The 19227-nt window shown below is 51.0% G+C and overlaps 1 protein-coding gene across 4 annotated transcripts in view; it reads left to right on the plus strand.

The window, feature by feature from the left end:
• The window catches only part of LOC132823865 (cadherin-11-like), a 270392-nt gene that overhangs the window by 180812 nt on the left and 70353 nt on the right, over positions 1–19227 (plus strand). For all 4 annotated transcript variants that reach the window (XM_060837936.1, XM_060837935.1, XM_060837938.1 and 1 more), the window contains 2 exons: positions 6317–6484; positions 16390–16577. In XM_060837936.1, coding sequence (XP_060693919.1) covers positions 6317–6484; positions 16390–16577 — 356 coding nt within the window. The remainder of the gene's footprint in view (positions 1–6316; positions 6485–16389; positions 16578–19227) is intronic.

Genomic DNA, 19227 nt, shown 5'->3' on the forward strand with positions numbered 1-19227 from the left:
AAAGCATGGATTACCTTCTGAAAATAGATATAATATTTACTCAGAGCTTAAATCGTGACTCTGCTTCCCTTTGAAATTATCACCTAATTCTCCAATCACTGCCATCCTGCTTTTCAATCCTCCTCAAAAATCAGCAAATCTACTTTAAATGCCCATCCCTGCATTCCTTCGGAAGGAGGGTGAACCTCCTCCACAAAATGCCACAGTCAGTGTGTTGTAGGTGCTAACTACAGCAGTGTGTTTGCTAATGGATAGCCATTCTATCAACTGTCTCTCACCTCTTCTCCCACTCTCTCCTGCCTCCCCTTTCTCACATTCTCTCCTTTTCCCTCCCCTTCTTCCAGTCACTCCACTTCACTCTTCTCTCTCTCTCTTGCTCCCTCTCTCTTTCGTGCTCTCTCTCTAGTGCTCTCTTTCTCTCCCATGCTCTCTCTCATTGCTCTCTCTTCCTCTCTTTCCGTCTCTCATGCTTTCTCTCTCACTCTCTCTTGTGCTCTCTCTTGTGCTCTCTCTCTCTCTCTCTTGCTCCCTCTCTTTTTCGTGCTCTCTCTCTCGTGCTCTCTTTCTCTCCCATGCTCTCTCTCATTGCTCTCTCTTCCTCTCTTCCGTCTCTCATGCTTTCTCTCTCACTCTCTCTTGTGCTCTCTCTTGTGCTCTCTCTTGTGCTCTCTTTCGTGCTCTCTCTCTGTCTCTCTCTGTCTCTCTCTCTCTCTCTTGCTCCCTCTCTCTTTCGTGCTCTCTCTCTAGTGCTCTCTTTCTCTCCCATGCTCTCTCTCATTGCTCTCTCTTCCTCTCTTTCCGTCTCTCATGCTTTCTCTCTCACTCTCTCTTGTGCTCTCTTTCGTGCTCTCTCTTGTGCTCTCTCTCTGTCTCTCTCTGTCTCTCTCTGTCTCTCTTGCGTGCACTCTCTTGCTCTGCTTTCCGTCCTTTTACTGAAAATGAAACAAAACTGAAATACCAGGGAAAAGTGCTGTTTCTAAATGAAAATTAGGTTTGTTTTGGGACCGTAACCATGGTTAACAATGCAGTTTCTCTTGAGCCATAATAGGCATTAAATAAGACTGAACCTCATTACTGTCCAGGAGTGGGAACAGAGCAACTGTAAAGCAATTTTTAAAGTTTATAAACAATATAACCTTGTGTTTTATATCACTCTGGTGGTTTACAGAGCGTTATACAGGCATTTTGTATTTGCATAATTTATTCAGATGAGGGAAGCGGGACTAATTTGCTTTTATACTCGGTCCTTGGAACTGCTTGTGAAAGAGTCTTTTAGTATTTTGGCTATGGTTTCCTCTGAATGTTTATCTCCAGGGCTCATTCACATATTGGAGGAGAATGAGCCACAAGGAAAGATTAGAAAGAAAACCTGCATTTTGAAAGTGATGTTCATTACCATAGGAATTCCCACAACACTTTGCAGACAGTCAAGCACTTTTTATTTTAAGTGCACTGACTCTTTGAAGTGCCTCAATGAGAGACAGAGTGACGATTCTGACATTCCGCTGAATCCAATCAAATTTCTTCAGTCCAATGAATGAGCAACATTTGGGTCAATCTCTGAGGGATGCCGATGGAGATCCAGAAAAGTAGGATTGGATTGAAAATGTTGTTCACTGTCCTTGATTTGGCTTCAGAAGAGGAATATTGCAGGCATGTGCTGTATCACCTGTTCTGGCACAGGCAAACATGGCAGTCAATTTGCCGACAGCCAGCTCTGGAAAACAGCAGTGTGGTAAATGTCCAGCCAATCTTGTTTCTTTTGGCATGTTGGTTCAGAGATAAGATTTTGGTGAGAAAGTACACATGTTTATTCAGAGTAGCAACATGGAATGCTTTTGCATCCACAGAATTAAGGCTCAGTTCAGCTTCTGGTGCAAAGGACAGCTCCTGCAGGAGTGTAGCACTCGCTCTACATTAACATCGTTTGTGTCCTTGAGGCCTCGTGTTCTGACTTAATCCCATAACCTCCTGACTCAGAGGCAAGGAGGAAGCTATACCCACTGATCTCAGACCCTCGGCAATGAATCTTGGCTCACTGTCTTTAAAAAAGACAATGACCGCTGACATTCCTGATGAAGGGCTTATGCCCAAAACGTAGACACTCCTGCTCCTCAGATGCTGCCTGACCTGCTGTCCTGATTCAGCACCACACTCTCAACAAGGATGATGCCTAATAACTTTAGGGGCAGCACAGTGGCTCACTAAATTGCCTCACAGCGCCAGGGACCCAGGTTTAATTCCAGACTCCAGCGACTGTCTGTATGGAGTTTGCACATTCTCCCCGTGTCTGCGTGGGCTTCCTCTGAGTGCTCCGGTTTCCCCCCACAACCCAAAGATGAGCAGGTTAGATGGATTGGCCATGGGAAATTGCCCATAGTAGACAAGCAGGAGGCTGGAAGAGCACAGTAAGCCAGGCAGCATCTGAAGGTGAAGAAGTCAATGTTTTGGGTATAATCCTTTTTCAGGTACTACCCAAAACATTGACTTCTCCACCTCCTGATGCTGCCTGGCTTGCTGCATTCTTCCAGCCTCCTGCCTCTCTACTTTGGATTCCAGCATTTGCAGCTTTTTAGTCTCTAACTTGCCCCATAGTGTCCAGAGATGGGCAGACTAGGTGGGTTAGCCATGGGAAATTGGTAAAAACAATGACTGCAGATGCTGGAAACCAGATTCTGGATTAGTGGTGCTGGAAAAGCACAGCAGTTCAGGCAGCATCCGAGGAGCAGTAAAATCGACGTTTCGGGCAAAAGCCATTCATCAGGAATACAGGCAGAGAGCCTGAAGCGTGGAGAGATAAGCTAGAGGAGGGTGGGGGTGGGGAGAAATTAGCATAGAGTACAATGGGTGAGTGGGGGAGGGGATGAAGGTGATAGGTCAGGGAGGAGAGGGTGGAGTGGATAGGTGGAAAAGGAGATAGGCAGGTAGGGCAAGTCCAGATAAGTCATGGGGACAGTGCTGAGCTGGAAGTTTGGAACTCTGGTGAGGTGGGGGAAATGAGGAAACTGTTGAAGTCCACATTGATGCCCTGGGGTTTAAGTGTTCCGAGGTGGAAGATGAGGCGTTCTTCCTCCAGGTGTCTGGTGGTGAGGGAGCAACAGTGAAGGAGGCCCAGAACCTCCATGTCCTCGGCTGAGTGGGAGGGGGAGTTGAAATGTTGGCCACAGGGCGATGTGGTTGATTGGTGCGGGTGTCCGGGAGATGTTCCCTAAAGCGCTCTGCTAGGAGGCATCCAGTCTCCCCAATGTAGAGGAGACCGCACCATGAGCAACGGATACAATAAATGATATTGGTGGATGTGCAGGTAAAATTTGATGGATGTGGAAGGCTCCTTTAGGGCCTTGGATAGAGGTGAGGGAGGTGGTGTGGGTGCAGGTTTTATAGTTCCTGCAGTGGCAGGGGAAGGTAAAGGATAGGAGGGTGGGTTGTAGGGGGGCGTGGACCTGACCAGGTAGTCACTGAGGGAACGGTCTTTGCGGAAGGCGGAAAGGGGTGGGGAGGGAAATATATCCCTGGTGGTGGGGTCTGTTTGGAGGTGGCGGAAATGTCGGCAGATGATTTGGTTTATGTGAAGGTTGGTAGGGTGGTAGTTGAGCACCAGGGGCGTTCTGTCCTTGTTACGGTTGGAGGGGAGGGGTTGGAGGGCGGAGGTGCGGGATGTAGACGAGATGCTTTGGAGGGAATCTTTAACCATGTGGGAAGGGAAATTGCGGTCTCTAAAGAAGGAGGCCATCTGGTGTGTTCTGTGGTGGAACTGGTCCTCCTGGGAGCAGATACGGCGGAGACAGAGGAATTGGGAATACGGGATGGCATTTTTGCAAGAGGTAGGATGGAAAAGTTGTAATCCAGGTAGCTGTGGGAGCCGGTGGGTTTGTAAAAATGTCAGTGTCAAGTCGGTCATCATTAATGAAGATGGAGAGGTCCAGGAAGGGGAGGGAGGTGTCAGATATGGTCCATGTAAATTTAAGATCAGGGTAGAATGTGTTGGTGAAGTTGATGAATTGCTCAACCTCCCCGTGGGAGCACGAGGTGGCGCCAATGCAGTCGTCAATATAGCGGAGGAAGAGGTGGGGAGTGGTGCCGGTGTAGTTATGGAAGATGGACTGTTCTACGTGGCCAACAAAGAGACAGGCATAGCTGGGGCCCATACGTGTGCCCATGGCTACCCCTTTGGTCTGGAGGAAGTGGGAGGATTCGAAGGAGAAATTGTTCAGGGTGAGGACCAGTTCGGCCAAACGAATGAGAGTGTCGGTGGAAGGGTACTGTTGGGGATGTCTGGAGAGGAAAAAACAGAGGGCTTGGAGGCCCTGGTCATGGCAGATGGAGGTGTAGAGAGATTGGATATCCATGGTGAAGATGAGGCGTTGGGGGCCAGGGAAATGGAAGTCTTGGAGGAGGTGGAGGGCATGAGTGGTATCTCGAACGTATGTGGGGAGTTCCTGGACTAGGGGGGATAGGACAGTGTTGAGGTAGGTAGAGATGAGTTCAGTGGGGCAGGAGCATGCTGAGACAATGGGTCAGCCAGGGTGGTCAGGCTTGTGGATCATGGGAACAGGTAGAACCGGGCAGTGCGGGGTGGCTGGACTATGAGGTTGGAAGCTATGGGTGGGAGATCTCCTGAGGTGATGAGGTTCTGTATGGTCCGGGAGTGATGCCTTTGTGATGGGGGATGGGGTCATGGCTGAGGGGGCGGTAGGAAGAGGTGTCCTCGAGTTGGCGTTTGGCTTCAGCGGTGTAGAGGTCAGTGTGCCAGACTACCACTGCACCCCCTTTATCTGCTGGCTTAATGGTGAGGTTGGGATTAGAGCAGAGGGATTGAAACGCTGTGCTTTGTGAGGGTGAGAGGTTGGAGTGGGGGGACGGGGGTAGACAGATTGAGGCGGTTAATGTCCCGGTGGCAATTAGAAATGAAGAGCTTGAGGGCAGGTAATAGGCCAGCGCGGGGTGTCCAGGTGCATCCAGTGTGTTGGAGATGGGCGAAGAGGTCCTCGGAAGGTGGGCGGGAATGCTGATTGTGAAAGTAAGCTCGGAGGTGGAGGCAGCGGAAGAATTGTTCGACGTCACGGCGTGTATTAAATTCATTGATGCGTGGACGGAGGGGGATGAAGGTGAGTCCTTTGCTGAGGACTGATCATTCATCCTCAGTGAGGGGGAGGTCTGGAGGGATGGTGAAAACTCGGCAGGGCTGGGAGCTGGGAGTTGTGTGGTTGTGGAGCTGGGAGTGGGGGTGGAGCCAGTAACTGGAGTGGGTGTGATGGTGGGGGGAATGGGGGTGGAGTCATGAGCAGGGGTAGTGTTCCCCTCGGGGTTCTGGGGGTGGGGATAGTGACAGTGGGATCTGTGGGGGGCGGGTCAGCAGAATGCAGGTGAGTGGCGCTGGTGGGGGCAGACGTGGTGGCAGACATGGCAGTAGGAATGGTGGAAGTCACTGAGCGTGTGACATCAGCGATGATGTGAGGGGCGGAAGTGATGTCACGTGTGACGTATGAGGAATTGTGAGGGGCGGAAGTGGCTGTGGGAGTGGCCATAATGAGGGCGGAAGTGACATCATCAATCAGCGTGGGGTTGGCAGCTGCACCAGCCGCATGGCTAATGGCGTCCGAGCAGTTCCAGAGGCTGGGGGAATCTTCTGGAATGTTTGAGGAACGCTGGTTATGGAGGTGGGTAGATAGGTTATAGGTGTGGGTCTGGGTGGGATGCAGCTTGTAGGGTTGGTGTGGACCCAATAGGCCAAATGGCTTGCTTCCACATTGTAGGGATTCTGTGGTCAAGTTGCACCCAGCTCTTCTCATTTCTCAGTCAAAGTGCTGACAGCAATGAGCAGGAATCCTGATCAGTTGTTCTTTGTTCTCCAGAGATCAGCAAGGCGCACTGGAGCCACTCAGCTATCAGCCTGACTGAGTCAACTCTCGAACTGTCCTATAAATATATTATTGCACATTCACTTCCCTCATCCAAGTCATTACTATACATTGTAAATAACTATGGCCCTGTTGACATCCTAAAGATTTTCCATTTACATGTCAACTCTGACTTCAGGCTGACCAATTCCTTATTAATATACTACCCACAACACCAAGGGTTCTTGTCTTATTCAGTACCTTACCAACATCCACAGATGTTATGATGCCAAAATAAAATGTGACTTGGAACCTATCGTCATGTTAAAAATGCAATGTGAGTGTTAGCTAATAAGTTCAATATCCACAAGGGTTTTAACTTTCGGCTCAGCACAGGATCATGTCCATTATCTTTAACAGTAGTACACTGAACGGTACAAGAATATAATACGTTCCTTCCTATCTCCTCTATCAAGGCATCATAAGGACGGCTCTTCCGAACATGGATCGGGAAGCGAGGGAGGAGTATCTTGTGGTGATACAGGCGAAGGACATGGGAGGCCACATGGGAGGTCTCTCTGGAACGACAAAAGTGACGATCACCCTAACCGATGTCAACGACAACCCACCAAAGTTCCCGCAGAGTAAGGAAGCTCCTTTCTCATTTTGCACCATTTTGGCAGTTACGGCTAAAGGAGAGTCGGCAAAGTGTGACACTGGAAAAGCACAGCAGGTCAGGCAGCATCCGGGGAACAGGAGAGTTGACGTTTCAGGCGTGACCCTTCATCAGGACTGGTGCAGGGTTATGTCGGAAATGTCAATTCTCCTGCTCCTCAGATACTAGCTGACCTGCTGTGCTTTTCCAGCAGCGATACTTTATCGACTCTTACTCTCCAGTAGTTGTGGCCCTCACTATCTCCAAATTAAAGGTTATGAAGCCAGGGCAAGTAGAGAGAAAAACAAATTGATTAGCTCTGAGTTAATTTAATTGAGAAAATGTTTGCATTCTTAAGGCTAAAGGGATCAAAAGAGAGATAGCAGGAACAAGATACTGAGTCAGAAAACCAACCATGATCAAATAGGATGGCATAGCAGGCTTGAAGGGCCGAATGTCCTATCCCTGCACTGAGTTTCTATACTTGAGGGTGAAATGCATCCCATTCCTCTGTTCCGAATGCCTCATGGATAATACTGAAAACACGGGCTCGCCACTGAGCCCAATCCAGAGCCACTGTTCGACTTTCTGTTTCAATTTCCAAGAAGAAACACTGTCTGTAGGAACTGGAAGGCAGCACATCTGAGAGTGCTGCACCTCCCTCAATGCTGCACCTCCCTCAGTGCAGCGTTAGGATGCCTCTGACAGTGCTGCACCTCCCTCAGTGCTACATTAGGAGTGCCCCTGGCAGTGCTGCATCTCCTTCTGTGTTGCAATTCCTCAGTACAGTATTAGGATTGCCTCTGACAGTGCTGCATCTCTCTCTGTGCTGCAATCCCTCAGTGCTGCATTAGGAGTGCCACAGACAGTGCTGAACCTCCCTCAGTGCAGCAATAGGAGTGCCTCTGACAGTGCTGCATCTCCCTCAGTACAGCATGAGGATGTCTCTGACATTGCTGCATCTCCCTCAGTGCAGCATTAGGTTGCTTCTGGCAGTGCTGCACCTCCATCAATGCTGCATTAGGAACGCCTCGGATAACGCTGCACCTCCCTCAGTGCTGCTTTAGGAGTGCCTCTGACAGTGCTGCACATCCCACAGTGGAGTATTAGGATGCCTCTGACAGTGCTGCACCGCCCTCAGAGCTGCAATAGAAGTGCCTTTGACCAGGCCGCATCTCTCTCAGTGTTGCATTACGAGTGCCACAGACAGTGCTGAGCCTCCCTCAGTGCAGCGTTAGGATACCCCTGACAGTGCTGCATCTCCTTCTGTGCTGCAATCCCTCAGTGCTGCATTAGGAGTGCCTCTGACAGTGCTGCACCGCCCTCAGAGCTGCAATAGGAGTGCCTCTGACTGGGCCGCACCTCCCTCAGTGTTGCATTACGAGTGCCACAGACAGTGCTGAGCCTCCCTCAGCGCAGCAATAGGAGTGCCTCTGACAGCGCTGCATCTCCCTCAGTGCAGCATTAGGTTGCCTCTGACAGTGCTGCACCGCCCTCAGAGCTTCAATAGGAGTGCCTTTGACCAGGCCGCACCTCACTCAGTGTTGCATCGCGAGTGCACTGACAGTGCTGCACCTCCCTCAGTGCAGCAATAGGAGTGCCTCAGACAGCACTGCAACTCTCTCAGTACTGCACCACCTTCAGTGCAGCATTAGGAAGCCTCTGACAGTGCTGCACCTCCTTCAATGCTGCATTAGGAATGCTTCGGACAGCGCTGCACCTCCAACAGTGCAGCATGAGGATGCTTCTGACAGTGCTGCACGTCCCTCATTGCTACATTAGGACTGCCTCTGACAGTGCTGCACCTCCCTCAGTGCTGCACCTTTCCCAGTGCAGTATGAGGAGTGCCTCTGACAGTGCAGCATCTCCCTCTGTGCAGCAATCCCTCAGTGCTGCAGAAGGAGTACCTCTGACAGTGCTGCACCTCCCTCAGTGCTGCATTCGGAGTGCCCCTTTCAGTACTGCAATTCACTCAGTGCTGCAGAAGGAGTGCTTCGAACAGTGCTGCACCTCCCTTGGTGCTGCATTAGGAGTGCCTCTGACAGTGCTGCACCTCCCTCAATGCTGCACCTCCCTCAGTGCAGCATTAGGATGCCTCTGACTGTGCTGCACCTCCCTCAGTGCTGCATTAGATGTGCCTCTGACAGTGCTGCACCTCCCTCAATGCTGCAGTAGTGCCTCGGACAGTGCTGCACCTCCCTCAGTGCTGCATTAGGATGCCTCAGACAGTGCTGCACCTCCCTCAGTGCAACGTTAGGATACCCCTGACAGTGCTGCATCTCCTTTTGTGTCGCAATTCCTCAGTGCAGTATTAGGAGTGCCTCTGACAGTGCTGCATCTCCCTCTGTGCTGCAATCCCTCAGTGCTGCATTAGGAGTGCCTCTGACCGGGCCGCACCTCCCTCAGTGCTGCATTAGATGTGCCTCTGACAGTGCTGCATCTCCCTCAGTGCTACATTAGGTGTGCCTCTGACAGTGCTGCACCTCCCTCTGTGCTGCAATCCCTCAGTGCTGCATTAGGAGTGCCTCTGACAGTGCTGCACCTCCCTCAGTGCTGCATTAGGAGTGCCTCTGACAGTGCTGCACCTCCCTCAGTTCAGTATCAGGAGTGCCTCTGACAGTGCTGCACCTCCATCTGTGCTGCAGAAGGAGTGCCTCTGACAGTGCTGCACATCCCTCAGTGCTGCACCTTCCTCAGTGCAGCATTTGGAGTGCCTCTGACAGTGCTGCACTCCCTCAGTGCTGCAGAAGGGGTGCTTCGGACAGTGCTGCACCTCCCTCAGTGCTGCACCTTCCTCAGTGCAGCATTTGGAGTGCCTCTGACAGTGCTGCACTTCCCTCAGTGCTGCAGAAGAGGTGCTTCGGACAGTGCTGCACCTCCCTCAGTGCTGCAGAAGGAGTGCCTCTGACAGTGCTGCCTTAGGATGCCTCGGACAGTGCTGCACCTCCCTCAGTGCAACGGTAGGATACCCCTGACAGTGCTGCATCTCCTTCTGTGTCGTAATTCCTCAATGCAGCATTAGGAGTGCCTCTGACAGTGCTGCATCTCCCTCTGTGCTGCAATCCCTCAGTGCTGCATTAGGAGTGCATCTGACAGTGCTGCAATAGGAGTGCCTTTGACCAGGCCGCATCTCTCTCAGTGTTGCATTACGAGTGCACTGACAGTGCAGCACCTCCCTCAGTGCAGCAATAGGAGTGCCTCGGACAGCACTGCAACTCCCTCAGTACTGCACCTCCCTCAGTGCAGCATTAGGAGTGCCCCTGACAGTGCTGCACCTCCTTCAGTGCTGCATTAGAAATGCCTCTGACAGTGCTGCACCTCCCTCAGTGTTGGATCTCCCACAGTGCAGCGGTAGGATGCCTCTGACAGTGCTGCACCTCCCTCAGTGCTGCATTAGGAGTGCCTCTGACAGTGCTGCACCTCCCTCATTGCTGCAATGGAGTGCCTCTGACAGTGCTGCACCTCCCTCAGTGCTGCACTGGGAGTGCTGTGACAGTGCTGCACCTCCTTCTGTGCTGCACCTCCCTCGGTGCTGCAATAGGAGTACCTCTGACCGGGCCGCACCTCTCTCAGTGCACCATTAGGAGTGCCTCTGACAGTGCTGCATCTCCCTCACTGCTGCATTAGGATGCCTCTTACAGTGCTGCACCTCCCTCAATGCAGCATTAGGAGTACCCCTTACAGTGCTGCTTCTCCCTCAGTGCTGCAATAGGACTGCCTCTGTCAGTGCTGCACCTCCCTCAATACTGCATAGGAGTGCCTCTGACCGGGCCACACCTCTCTCAGTGCTGCATTAGGAGTGCCACTGACAGTGCTGCACCTCATTCAGTGCTGCATTAGGAGTGCCTCTGACAGTGCTGCACCTCCCTCAGTGCTGCATTAGGAGTGTCCCTTTCAGTACAGCAATTCACTCAGTGCTGCAGAAGGAGTGCCTCGGATAGTGCTGCACCTCCCACAGTGCAGCATTAGGAGTGCCTCTGACAGCTGCACCTCCTTCAATGCTGCATTAGGAATGCCTCGGACAGCGCTGCACCTCCAACAGTGCAGCATGCGGATGCTTCTGACAGTGCTGCACCTCCTTCTGCGCTGCACTACCCTCACTGCTGCATTACAAGTGCCTCTGACAGTGCTGCACTTCCCTCAGTGCTGCAATAGGACTGCCTCTGACAGTGCTGCATCTCCCTCAGTGCAGCAATAGGACTGCCTCTGACAGTGCTGCACCTCCATCAGTGCTGCACCCACCTCAGTGCAGCATAGGAGTGCCTCTGACAGTGCTGCACCTCCTGAAAATGTGTTGCTGGTTAAAGCACAGCAGGTTAGGCAGCAGCTGCACCTCCATCAGTGCTGCACCTCCCATAGTGCTGCACCTTCCCCAGTGCAGTATTAGGTTGCCTCTGACTGTGCTGCACCTCCCTCAGTGCTGCATTACGAGTGCCACTGACAGTGCAGCATCTCCTTCTGTGCAGCAATCACTCAGTGCTGCAGTAGGAGTACCTCTGACAGTGCTGCACCTCCCTCAGTGCTGCATTAGGAGTGCCACTGACAGTGCTGCACCTCATTCAGTGCTGCATTAGGAGTGCCTCTGACAGTGCTGCACCTCCCTCAGTGCTGCATTCGGAGTGCCCCTTTCAGTACTGCAATTCACTCAGTGCTGCAGAAGAAGTGCCCCTGACAGTGCTGCACTTCCCTCAATGCTGCACCTCCTTCAGTGTAGCATTAGGATGCCTCCAACAGTGCTGCACCTCCCTCAGTGCAGCATTAGGTTGCCTCTGACTGTGCTGCACCTCCCTCAGTGCTGCATTACGAGCGCCACTGACAGTGCTGCACCTCCCTCCGTGCTGCTTTAGATGTGCCTCTGACAGTGCTGCACCTCCCTCAGTGCTACATTAGCTGTGCCTCTGACAGTGCTGCACCTCCCTCAGTGCTGCTTTAGGAGTATCTCTGACTGTGCTGCACCTCCCTCAGTGCTGCATTAGATGTGCCTCTGACAGTGCTGCACCTCCCTCAGTGCTACATTAGGAGTGCCTCTGACAGCACTGCACCTCCCTCCGTGCTGCAGAAGGAGTGCCTCTGACAGTGCTGCACCTCCCTCAGCGCTGCACCTTCCTCAGTGCAGCATTTGGAGTGCCTCTGACAGTGCTGCACCTCCCTCAGTGCTGCATTAGGAGTGCCTCTGACAGTGCTGCACCTCCCTTAGTGCTGCACCTTCCTCAGTACAGTATTAGGATGCCTCTGACAGTGCTGCACCTCCCTCAGTGCTGCATTAGGAGTGCCTCTGACAATGCTGCACCTCCCTCAGTGCTGCACCTCGCTCAGTGCAGGGTTAGGATGTCTCTGACAGTGCTGCACCTCCCTCAGTGCTGCGGAAGGATGCCTCGGACAGTGCTGCACCTCCCTCAGTGCTGCATTACGATGCCTCTGACACTGCTGCACCTCCCTCAATGCTGCAGAAGGAGTGCCTTGGACAGTGCTGCACCTCCCTCAGTGCTGCATTAGGAGTGCCTCTGACAATGCTGCACCTCCCTCAATGCTGCAGAAGGAGTGCCTTGGACAGTGCTGCACCTCCCTCAATGCTGCAGAAGGAGTGCCTTGGACAGTGCTGCACCTCCCTCAGTGCTGCACCTTCCTCAGTGCAGCATTTGGAGTGCCTCTGACAGCGCTGCACCTCCCTCAGTGCAATATTAGGATGCCTTTGACAGTGCTGCACTTCCCTCAGTACAGTATGAGGACTGCATCTGACAGTGCTGCACCTCCCTCAGTGCTGTATTAGGTGTGCCTCTGACAGTGCTGCACGTCCCTCAGTGCAGCATTAGGAGTGCCTCTGACAATGCTGCACCTCCCTCAGTGCTGCACCTCCCTCAGTGCTGCACTTCGCTCAGTGTAGGGTTAGGATGCCTCTGAGAGTGCTGCACTTCCCTCACTACAGTATGAGGAGTGCATCTGACAGTGCTGCACCTCCCTCAGTGCTGCATTAGGAGTGCCTCTGACAGTGCTGCACCTCCCTCAGTGCTACATTAGGAGTGCCTCTGACAGTGCTGCACCTCCCTCAGTGCAGCATTAGGAGTTCCTCTGACAATGCTGCACCTCCCTCAGTGCTGCACCTCCCTCAGTGCTGCAGAAGGAGTGCCTCGGACCGTGCTGCAGCTCCCTCAGTGCTGCATTAGGATGCCTCAGACAGTGCTGCACCTCCCTCAGTCCAACGTTTGGATACCCCTGACAGTGCTGCACCTCCTTCTGTGCTACATTAGGAGTGCCTCTGACAGTGCTGCACCTCCCTCAGTGCTGCATTAGGAGTGCCTCTGACAGTGCTGCACCTCCCTCAGTGCAGCATTAGGAGTTCATCTGACAATGCTGCACCTCCCTCAGTGCTGCAGAAGGAGTGCCTCGGACCGTGCTGCAGCTCCCTCAGTGCTGCCTTAGGATGCCTCGGACAGTGCTGCACCTCCCTCAGTCCAACGTTAGGATACCCCTGACAGTGCTGCACCTCCTTCTGTGCTGCACCTCCCTCAGTGCTGCATTACGATGCCTCTGACAATGCTGCACCTCCCTCAGTGCTGCCTTAGGATGCCTCGGACAGTGCTGCACCTCCCTCAGTCCAACGTTAGGATACCCCTGACTGTGCTGCACCTCCCTCAGTGCAGCATTAGGATGCCTCTGACTGTGCTGCACCTTCCTCAGTGCTGCATTAGGAGTGCCTCTGACAATGCTGCACCTCCCTCAGTGCTGCAGAAGGAGTGCCTTAGACAGTGCTGCACCTCCCTCAGTGCAGCATTAGGAGTGCCTCTGACAATGCTGCACCTCTCTCAGTGCTGCACCTCCCTCAGTGCTGCAGAAGGAGTGCCTCGGACTGTGCTGCACCTCCCTCAGTCCAACGTTAGGATACCCCTGACAGTGCTGCACCTCCTTCTGTGCTGCACCTCCCTCAGTGCTGCATTAGGAGTGCCTCTGACAATGCTGCACCTCCCTCAATGCTGCAGAAGGAGTGCCTTGGACAGTGCTGCACCTCCTTCAGTGCTGCATTAGGTGTGCCTCTGACAGTGGTGCACCTCCCTCAAAGCTGCATTCGGAGTGCCTTGGACAGTGCTGCGCCTCCCTCAGTGCCGCGTTAGGATGCCTCTGACAGTGCTGCACCTCCTTCAGTGCTTCATTAGAAGTGCCCCTGACAGTGCTGCACCTCTATCAGCGCTGCATTAGAAGTGCTCCGACAGTGCTGCACCTCCCTCAGTTCAGTATCAGGAGTGCCCCTGACAGTGCTGCACCTCCCTCAATGCTGCATTAGGATGCCTCTGACAGTGCTGCACTTCCCTCAGTGCAGCATTAGGATGCCTCTGACTGTGCTGCACCTCCCTCAGTGCTGCACCTCCCTCAGTGCAGCATTACGAGTGCCACTGACAGTGCTGCACCTCCTTCAGTGCTGCATTAGAAGTGCCTCTGACAGTGCTGCACCTCCCTCAGTGCTGCAGAAGGATTGCCTTGGACAGTGCTGCACCTCCTTCAGTGCTGCATTAGAAGTGCCTCTGACAGTGCTGCACCTCCCTCAGTGCTGCAGAAGGATTGCCTTGGACAGTGCTGCACCTCCCTCAGTGCAGCATTAGGAGTGCCTCTGACAGTGTTGCACTTCCCTCGGTGCAGCATTAGCTGTGTATTTGATAGTGCTACACCTCCCTCAGTGCTGCAGAAGGAGTGCCTCTGACAGTGCTGCACCTCCCTCTATGCAGCATGAGGGGTTTCTGTGACAGTGCTGCACCTCCCTCAGTGCTGCATTAGGAGTGTCTCTGACAGTGCTACTCCTCCCTCAGTGCTGCACCTCCCTCAGTGCTGCATTAGAAATGCCTCTGACAGTGCTGCACATGCCTCAGTGCTGCAGAAGGAATGCTTCGGACGGTGCTGCACCTTCCTCAGTGCTGCATTAGCTGTGCCCCTGACAGTGCTGCACCTCCCTCAGTGCAGCACTAGGAGTGCCTCTGACAGTGCTGCACCTCCCTCAGTGCTGCATTAGGAGTGCCTCTGACAGTGCTACTTCTCCCTCAGTGCTGCACCTCCCTCAGTGCAGCATTCGGAGTGCCTCCCTCAGTGCTGCACCTCCCTCAGTGCTGCAATAGGAGTGCCTTTGACAGTGCTGCACCTCCCTCTGTGCTACATTAGCACTGCCTCTGTCAATGCTGCATCTCCCTCAGTGCTGCACCTCTCTCACTGATGCATTAGAAGCACCTCTGACAGTGCTGCACCTCCCTCAGTGCTGCATTCAGAGTGCCTGTTTGGAGCAGGTGCTGACGGTTTGCGGGACAAGCCTGTCTTTGCGAGTTTCTAACACTGGGAGGCGAGAGTGCTGCCACTGTTCAATATCTGGGAGCTGCAACCATCCATCCTTCGGTGGTCCCAGTTCGTCCATGACTTCACTCTTGATCTCCTACAGGAAGTATGAATGTACTTCATTCCTGATTCTTTCAGGCTAAAGCCTTTCCTCTCCTGTCAGAGCCAGTGTTTGACCATGCGATTTCCTCTTCCATTCTCAGCATCACTGACAAGGCTGTCACTCTGTGACTGTCCTTAATTTCTCAAAGAAGGGAGCCTGCACCTTCGCCTGTATGCTCTCCAGATGTTGTACAGGCCACTTCAGCTTATTTCTTTATTCTTCCATGGGACATGCGTCTTGGTGATGACGCCATTTTGTGCCCATCCCTAATTGCCCTAAAACATCTTGGAGAACAGTTAAGGGCCAGAATGGTGAATATCCTTTCCTTGAGAAAATTAGTGACCCAGCTAGGTTTTCACAACAAGGTTTTCTTAAATTCATCCGTGGGCTGAAGCCATCACAGACATTTATTGCCCATCTCAGAGGACAGTCAACCACATTGCTGTGGGTCTGGAGTCACATGTAGGCCAGACCAGGTAAGGATGGCAGATTTCTTTTACCAGTGGAAATTAGTGGACTAGATGGGTGACCTATAGGTGTTTACAAAATTATGAGGGCCATGGATAGGATAAATAGACAAAGTCTTTTCCCTGGGGTCGGGGAGTCCAGAACTAGAGGGCATAGGTTTAGGGTGAGAGGGAAAAGATATAAAACAAACCTAAGGGGCAACTTTTTCACACAGAGGGTGGTACGTGTATGGAATGAGCTGCTAGAGGATGTGGTGGAGGCTGGTACAATTGTGACAGTTAAGAGGCATTTGGATGGGTATATGAATAGGAAGGGTTTGGAGGGATATGGACCGGGCACTGGCAGGTGGGACTAGATTGGGTTGGAATATCTGGTCGGCATGGACGGGTTGGACCGAAGGGTCTGTTTCCATGCTGTACATCTCTATGACTCGATGACTCTAATCAACAATGGTTTCATGATCATCATTGGGCTCTTAATTCCAGATTTTTATTGAATGCACATTCTACCATCTACCATGGTGGGATTTGAACCCCTGGCCCCAGAACTTTACCTTGGGATTTGAACTTGCTGCCCCACAGCATTAGCTCTGGGCCCGTTGATGACTGGTCTAATGGCATTCCCCTTACCACTATCCCTCCTCAATGAACTTTGTGTGCAGCTGGAGTCAGTAGCGATCCCGACTGGGGAAACATATCCTTGGTAAGAGAAGCAATAGGGTTGTTATTCACAATCTAAGACCAGGTTTGAATTCAGTAAGGAATCCCTATGTTCACATTGGCCTGGTGGGATTTAAACTCACGTTGTCTGCCTTTCCAATCCCACAATGGCTCAACATCGGTCAACATCATCAATCTTCACTACCACAGCCAAGCCTGTTGATTCCTTGCAGCATGAGTTCAGTTGGCACAAAGTCATAATTGGGATGACAAATTCCACATGTAAATCATGCCACCCAAGTTAAAAAAAAACCCTTCTAAATGCAACACATGCCATTGATTTCTCTCCAGGTGTGTATCAGATGTCGATCTCGGAAGCTGCTGCTGTAGGAACGATCGTGGGACATGTAAAGGCCAAGGACCCCGACATTGGCGAGAACGGGATGGTGTCCTACAGGATCATTGATGGTGATGGTCGAAATTTCTTTGAAATCACAACGGATTCTCAGACTCAGGAGGGAGTCATCAAACTGAAAAAGGTATCAGAGGGCATAGAAAGTGAATATGTGAATTGGATCTGTTGTCTGGTGATGAGATCTTTACGAACAGTCAGTGGAAAAATCAGCTCAGTCAAAACCGTTCATAATGGTGAGGACGTTGACTGAAACTCCCCCTGACCTTTCTATTCAAAGGAGAACAATCCCAGCTTCTTTAATTTCTTCACATAACTGAAATGCCTTCTCTCTCACACCATTCTCATAAGCCTTCACCCTCACCTACTCCAAGACGTTGACAGAATTCAATCAATAATCTGGCTGAGGTATATAGCCAGTGATTTAAACAAGTATTATAGATCCTTGTGTTTTGTACTCCTTATATCTCTCCAGATATAAAGCCAAGGAATCCCATATGCTTTTCATCAACAGCTTAACACTCCAGTTGAGGAGTATCATTCAAGAAGAGCATGTTCAACAAATTACAAACTGTGTCTGTTTAATTGACTGTTGTGTGCACTGCTCATTACTGGCAGTGGGGATCGGGTCTTTCATTGATTGCCAATCTTTAAGATTATCCAGACATCTTCAAGACTTGAAGTTTACCCTCCACGTCTCTGTTGCTAGCCACGTGAGAGGAAAAATCTAAAGGGTGCTTCAAGGCAAATAAAAAGAGTGCTTCCTGTTTTCTTTGAACATTTTTATTTATTCCTGGAACTGAAAGGCACCCCCGGAGGTTTGTTAGAAACAGGTTGATTGCATGTTCTTAAACATGGAGACGCTGTCATCTTTTTCCAAAAAGGAAATTGGATCAATCCTTGAAGATGAAGGCAATTTCTGAGTCATGGGGAAAGAGCAGAGATGTGGAACTATTTGGATAGCTCTTCCGTAGAGCTGGCATAACCATAATGGGACGAATGGCCTCTTCCAATGAAGTACAATTCTGTGATTTTTGTATTCATTCATGGGACAAGGGCATTGCTGGTTAGGCTAGCACTTATTGCCCATCCCAAATTGCACAGAAGACAGCTAAGAGTCAGCCACATTGCTGTGGGTCTGGAGCTACATGTAGGCCAGACCAGGTAAGGATGGCAGATTCCTTCCCTAAAGTACATTAGTAAACCAGGTGAGTTTTTCCCCGACAATCAAAGTGGATTCATGGTCATCATTAGACTTTTAGGTCCAGATTTTTATTGAATTCACATTCCATCCTCTGCCATGGCAGGATTTGAACTCAGGCCCCCAGAACATTATGTGAGACTCTGAATTTGGTGATAATACCATCGCCTCTCTCAAATTGGGATTAGTTGGGAGTTGAGGGAATTAAGGATGTGTAATTAATTGATGGTCTGGTGACAAAGACTCAAGGGCAAAGAGGTGAATTGCTATGGCAGGTCATGTGATGTGATCTCTAGGATTGCGCACCAATCAGAGTTGGCAAGTTCAATTCTTTGCCATAAGGGGTAGGAACCTACTCATTATCTGTCTCCTTCACATTATATTCCACACCATTGAGTTTTTAAAAAATTATCTAAGTAGGGGATGGAAAGGGATGACCTTTCATAATGGGATGCAGGATGGTCTATTTTCTTGATATTTCTGAGACTGAAGTTTTGAATCACAGCCAGGTTGATAGCACAGAGATCTGTCACTGCCAACTGCTAAAATCCCAGAGAAGGAAATCTGCAGCAGTCTCACATGAGTTCCAACTGGGCATGGATCCACGGTTTCCAAACTACCCAGAAGGGAGACTAAACTGGCACTAACTTGGCATAAGAATCATCACAGCTGTGAGGAAATGAAACTTCCCTTCTGCACTACTGTAATAGGACGGTCCACACTGCATTCTATCTTACATCAATCCCATTGATTCATTACACTCTGTCCCTCACTCACCTACACTGGCCCTGGTTTAAGTCATAGAGAAATAGAGATATACAGCACGGAAACAGACTCTTTGGTCCAACTCATCCATGCTGACCAGATATCCCAACCTAATCTACTCCCATTTTCCAACACTTGGCCCATATTCCTCTGAACCCTTCCTATTCATATACCCATCCAGATGCCTCCATCACCTCCTCTGGCAGCTCATTTCATATATGCATGATCTTCTGCATGAACATGTTGCCCTAAAGGTCCCTTTTATATCTTTCCCCTCTCACCCTAAACCTATGCCTTCTAGTTCTGGAGTCCCTTATCTCAGGGAAGAGACTTTGTCTATTTATCCTATCCATGCCCCTCATGATTTTATAAACCTCTATAAGGTCACCCCCCCCAGCCTCTGATGCTCCAGGGAAAACAGCCCCAGTCTATTCAGCCTATCCCTGTAGCTCAAACCTTCCATCCCTGGCAACATCCTTGCTAGATTTTAAAATCTACATGCCCTGTTTTCCAATGTCTCACCCACCGTTTTCTGTCTAAAGATGAATGCATTGTACTTGGATTTCCAGTCAGGCATTTGGTAGCTTATTGGAGGGAAATAAATGCTGAGATTGTAGGGGGTAACATTTTGGTGTTGATCAGTGATTGGCTTACTAAACAAGAAGCGAAGAATAGAAATCACTGGGTTTTATGGCAGGATGCCATGAGTAGTGTGTCACAAGGGGGTCAGTGCTCGGGCCTCAACTCTTTACAATTTATAGAATCATTTGGATGAAGGAATCAAAAGGTATGGTAATTATATTTGCAAATG

The sequence above is a fragment of the Hemiscyllium ocellatum genome, chromosome 17 (genome assembly GCF_020745735.1).
Source record: "Hemiscyllium ocellatum isolate sHemOce1 chromosome 17, sHemOce1.pat.X.cur, whole genome shotgun sequence".
NCBI lineage: Eukaryota > Metazoa > Chordata > Chondrichthyes > Orectolobiformes > Hemiscylliidae > Hemiscyllium > Hemiscyllium ocellatum.